General features: G+C 38.4%; 1 protein-coding gene across 1 annotated transcript; it reads right to left on the bottom strand.

The window, feature by feature from the left end:
• Positions 1-724: 724 nt before the first annotated feature.
• On the bottom strand, positions 725-2,049 carry LOC106088243 (larval cuticle protein 9-like). Its single transcript, XM_013253663.1, has 2 exons — positions 2,041-2,049; positions 725-991 (listed from the first exon to the last, which is right to left on the bottom strand). The coding sequence occupies exons 1-2, from the start codon at positions 2,047-2,049 to the stop codon at positions 725-727; spliced, it is 276 nt and encodes a 91-aa protein (XP_013109117.1).
• Positions 2,050-5,577: the final 3,528 nt, after the last annotated feature.

The following is a 5,577-nucleotide window of genomic DNA, read 5'->3' as shown; positions in this document are numbered from 1 at the left end:
TGTTTTTCGGCCTAGAGACGAAGCCTATTGAAATTGGAAAAAATCGGTTCAGATTTATATGTAGCTCCCATATATATGTTTGTCCGATTTGCAGTAATACTGCAATAAAATGGTCATTTGTTAATCGATTCTCTTGAAATTTGGCAGGAAGGATTTTCTTATGACTCTCCACATTACTGGTGGATTTCATAGAAATCGGTTCAGATTTAGATATAGCCCTCACACATATATATCGCCCGATTTTCACTCCTAGAGCCACTGCAAGCGCATTTATCAACCAATCCAACCAAAACATCGTACAACGCTTTCCTTGACAACATTTACAATATTCAAAAAGTTTGGTCGAAATCGGTTCAGATTTAGCTATAGCTCCCATATAAATGTTCGTCCGATTTTGAGAAATATTGGAATAAAGTGCTCACTTGTTAACCGATTCTTTAGAAATTTGGCAGCAAAAATATTTCCTAGCCTAACCTTATCCAGTTTGTACATTTGTTGGGCCAAAATAACTGAAGTATGTCACGAGTATGGTCCAGTTGGATCCATGTTAAATACCTTCCATCTAAATAATGGTGACTCCTTACTCCCATACCATTTAGTTACGCAATTGTCGCATTTCGGGCATTATCAAACACATAAAGATTAACTGTTCAACATTATATTAAATTCATATTCATTTCACTCGTTTTAAATCACATTTAGTTTTTTTCATATACAGAGCATTTTATTGTTCAACGGTTGGATGATAACCATGGTCATCGGCAGTGTAGGTAACCTTCACGTGCTTGCCATCCTTGGTATCGAACTCGTATTCACCCTTGACCACCCAGTTGTCCTTATCTTGCAAATGTCCCTCTTGGAAAGCCTTAATGTGGTTGGTCAATTCGAGGGCATATTTGAAATCTTCCACATTGACTTCGGACTCGGACTTGACAATTTCAGCATCCTCATTGGCATAGGTGAAGGCCAAAAGGCAGGCGACAAGAACAATCTACAAAAGAAATGTTCATAAAATAGAGTCCAAAGTTGGTGGTGATTATGAACAGCAACACTTACAGCGAATTTCATGGTTATTAGAAGGTATCCGTTTCTTTTTGTTGCAAAAAATTAACTGATTAAGTGTTTCTCACATTTGCTCCTTTTATATTTGCAAAATACAATTGCAAATACAAGAAATTAAAATAAAATAAAAATAATTAAGAATGGGTATATTTTAATTAAAACTAGTTAATGGATGATTTCTTGCGTTGGGAATCTCCTAAGATTTCAGATGGTTTAAATACGGATAATAATAATAAAATAATGACATGAATTGCATGAACATTAAATAGTAGAAGTGTGAAAATTTCAGCTGGGGCGAATCTTGGGTACCCATCACCATGGATTCTGCTGCAAAGTTACTTTTATTAACTTAGTTCCTATTTGAATTATTTTGCAACAATCAAATGGGGATTCTATGGTCTCAGAAATGTATATCGGGGTGACGATATTTCACAGGTGGTAGAGTTTGGGCCCCCGGTGAAAGAAGGGTACTAAATTTTTGATATCCAAAGGGGGGGGGGGGGACCCTCCCCCCTATCCCAATTTTCACAACCGCCAGATCTCGGAGATGGGTGCACCGATTTAAGCGAAATTTATGTATGCCACCTTATGGTATTCCAATAGCACGAAATTGGGGGGACGCCCCATCCCAAAAACCAACCCGGGCGGACATGTTTACCGATTGGGAAAATATGGGTATCAAATGAATGGTATTTAAGAATAGAATACGAACCTGATATACAAATTTCGCCCAAAGTGTTCGGGGGGGTCCCCCACCCCAAAAAAAAAACCCCAACCGGTCTTTTTCAACGCTTTGGGAAATATGGGTGTTAAATGAAAGGTATTCAAAAGTAGAGTACAAATCTGACATGAAAATTTATCCCTTGGTGTCTGAGGGGCCTCCCCAACCCCCAAAAAACCCCCCACCCCCCCAAAATACCCCTAAATAGGAAATATCTATCGACCATGGCAATATGTGGCTCAAACGAAGTAGAGCACGTATTTCATACCTTACTTTACTTTAATTGGCTATGACAGAATATTTCTTCCACTAGCCGAACGTAGAATAGCGTTCCAAGCGCCTCGATCTTCTGCGCTCATTCTTAAATCTCTGACACCAAGTTTCGAGGTGTCTCCCACAACTTGATATTTCCATCGGGCTTTTCATACCTACTTTTCGAACTAAGTTTCTGAGGGTCCGGCCGATCCGTAAAACATCCCCCAAACAGGACTTGTATATTGGCCATTGCAATATATGGCTCAAATAGAAGGCCATTGGGAGTAGAATACGAATCTGGTAACCAAATGTTGGACCAAATATTTGGGGACCGCACCTCCCCCAAAACCGCTGAAAGAGGACAATTTAGCGACTATGACAATAGGGGGCTCAAATGGAAAATATTTAAGATTGGAAAACGTATTTATTATCCAATTTTGGGCCCAAATGTTTGGGGGGCTACCCCACTCCCAAAACACCCCTTAATCGAACATACATATTTACCGACCATGGCAATTTGGGGCTCAAATGATAGATATTTGGCAGTAGAGCACGAGATTGATACCCACATTCGGGACCACGCTTCTGGGGGTCCACAACACCCCCACACTGGGGCCCCCCCCCCTTTCCACTCCTAAAATCCCCATGAGAATATTGGGTTGTAATAAAAATTTTTTTTTTTTGGAATGTAGTACATCTAACATCCAAATTTAAATGACCCTAAGCCCTCCGAGCGAATTCCCAGGTCAATAAAGAACATATGGCACGGATGTTGGCATACTTGGCACGGATGTTGAAAGTTATAGAAGAAGTTTTTGGGCCAAAATTTCCGCCAAATCAGATGAATATTGGAGCTTCTAAAGGTTCAAGAAATCATATGAAGAAAATGAAGGCTATAGCAGCTTAAAGACCGATTCAGATCATACTCAGCACGGATGTTGGAAATTAAAGAAAACGTTTTTATGCCATATATCAGCCAAATCGGGGGTTCAAGAATTGAAAACTGGAGATCGGTTTATATGGGATCTATATAGGTTTAAAGACCTCTATGGACCACACGTGGCACATAAGTTATAAAAGAAGTTCATGTGACAAATTTCTGCCGAATCGGATGAAAATTTAGGCCTTTAGGGGATACCTTTATTCGTTCAAGCGCTATCGTGATTTCGACAGACGGACGGACAGGAATATCTAGCTCTACTTAGAATGTCAATACGATCAAGAATATATATACTTTATAGGGTCTCCGATTTAAATAAGGAGGTGCTATGGTTGCCCAAAAAGTAATTGCGGATTTTTCATATAGTCGGCGTTGACAAATTCTTTTCACAGCTTGTGGCTCTGTAATTGCATTCTTTCTTCTGTCAGTTATCAGCTGTTACTTTTAGCTTGCTTTAGAAAAAAAGTGTAAACAAAGTATATTTGATTAAAGTTCATTCTAAGTTTTATTAAAAACGCATTTACTTTCTTTTAAAAAATCCGCAATTACTTTTTGGGCAACCCAATGCAAACGGAATGATTAGATTAGTATAACCCCCATTCCATGGTGGTGGGTATAAAAAGTGAAATCTTAAGCTTGGTTTAAGACACCTCTGCTTTAAATTTATTAAAAACTTTCTACAGGTATTTAAAACTGTGATACCATTTATGTTCTAATTATTAGGAGGTGGTGAAATGTACCAACCAAACTGGTTGCTTATCAAAATAATTTGGTTTTTGACTTTGTGAGTATTTCAAAAAAAAAGAGAAAAAACTTTCCTAAAGGCAGCAAAATGACTTGTAAACCTTTTTAACAAAGCTATGAATAATTTTCTAATGCACATTTATCATCTTTGCATCATGGTCTAGCAGGTTATCCATATTAGAAGCAAAGAAGTACAGTCGAACCGGATAAATGACCACCGTATTATCGGTTAATTGAAAGACACATTATGTTGAACAAATAAAAAAGTGCTAAGTTCGGTCGAGCCGAATCTTGGTAGCCCACCACCATGGATTCTGCTAAATATTTCAACAAATCAATTCTGTTTAAGGGTATATGTGTACTTAAGGTAACAAATTTCTGCTAAACAAGGAAAAATTTAAGCTTCTAGGGGTCGTTAAGAGAAATCGAGATATTGGTTTAAATGGGAGCTGTATTTAGTTATTGACTGATTTGAGAAATGCATACCAAGGCTGTTGGATGTCACAACAAAACACTATGTGGCGTATTTCAGACCAATCGGATAACCATTGCGGCTACCAGGGTCTCAAGAAGTTAAATCGGGAGATCGGTTTATATGGGAGCTATATCAGTTTATGGACCGATTTGGACCGTGCTTGGCATAGCTAGTCGCAACAGACTACTATATGCAAAATTTCAGATAAATTGGACAAAAGTTGCGGCTTCCAGGGGCTCAAGATGTAAAACCGGGAGATCGGTTTATATGGGAGCTATATCAAGTTATAAACCGATTTGGACCGCACTTGACATAGCTGTTGGAAGTCGTAACAGACTACTATATGTAAAATTTCAGCCAAATTGGACAAAAGTTGCGGCTTCCAGGGGATAGAGCAGTCAAATCGGGAGAGCGGTTTATATGGGTGCTATATCAGGTTATAGACCGATTTGAACCGTACTTGGCACATTTATTGGAAGTCATAACAGAATACTAAGTGCAAATTTTTAGCTAAATCGAACAAAACTTGAGGGTGACAGCCGCAGGGGCTCAAGAAATCAAACGGGATATCGGTTTATATGGGAGCTATATCGAAATCTGAACCTATATAATCCATTTACAATCTCCAACAACCTACATAAATATTGAGTTTCTGTGCAAAATTTCAAGCGGCTAGCTCTACGCGTTCAACCGCTATCATGATTTCGACGATGGACATACATTTAAACCAATAATCGGCTAGTTGTGCCCCCTTTAAAAGTAACCTCGAAAAAGGTTACTGTTTGCCGGTCAATGACATAGGAAATGCTACAACGTCTCATTATATTCCCCGCATGCCCTACACATGCTACCATTTGCCGCACTGACTTTGCATAAGTGAGCTCGTAGTTCTGTGTCTCGTTATGACACCTAAAGCTGTATTGATCTCCTTCTTACTTCCTTTCAGTAAAAGCCACGATCTCTCACGATCCGTGTACAGTTCAGTATGTTTGGTTGAGGATAGGCCAACAAATAACAGACATGTGTGCATAGTATATATACCCAGAGATAGGGAATTTCTATGATAAAACCTTAGATCATAAAATGAGCACATGTTGGAACACTTATGTAGAAGTAAGCATTTGTATTGTTTATCATTAAGTGTATCGTTTATCAGTAAGTGATTTTCTAATCATTAAGAGTACATGTGTTTCAACTAAGGCAGGTAGCTAGTTCACTATGTAAATATCCTGTGGATGGAAATAGGATCAATGTGTGTTGTATTTGTTGTCCTTAGATATTTAAGATTGTACAGTTTACAGAAGTTTAAGTATGTATTAGGTGTTAAGATAGTTTTGGTAAGAAATAAAGAGTAGTTCTGTTCAAGACACCAATCAACAC

Source organism: Stomoxys calcitrans, chromosome 5, assembly GCF_963082655.1.
Source record: "Stomoxys calcitrans chromosome 5, idStoCalc2.1, whole genome shotgun sequence".
NCBI classification, from domain to species: domain Eukaryota; kingdom Metazoa; phylum Arthropoda; class Insecta; order Diptera; family Muscidae; genus Stomoxys; species Stomoxys calcitrans.
This window is presented reverse-complemented; position numbering and strand designations above follow the sequence as displayed.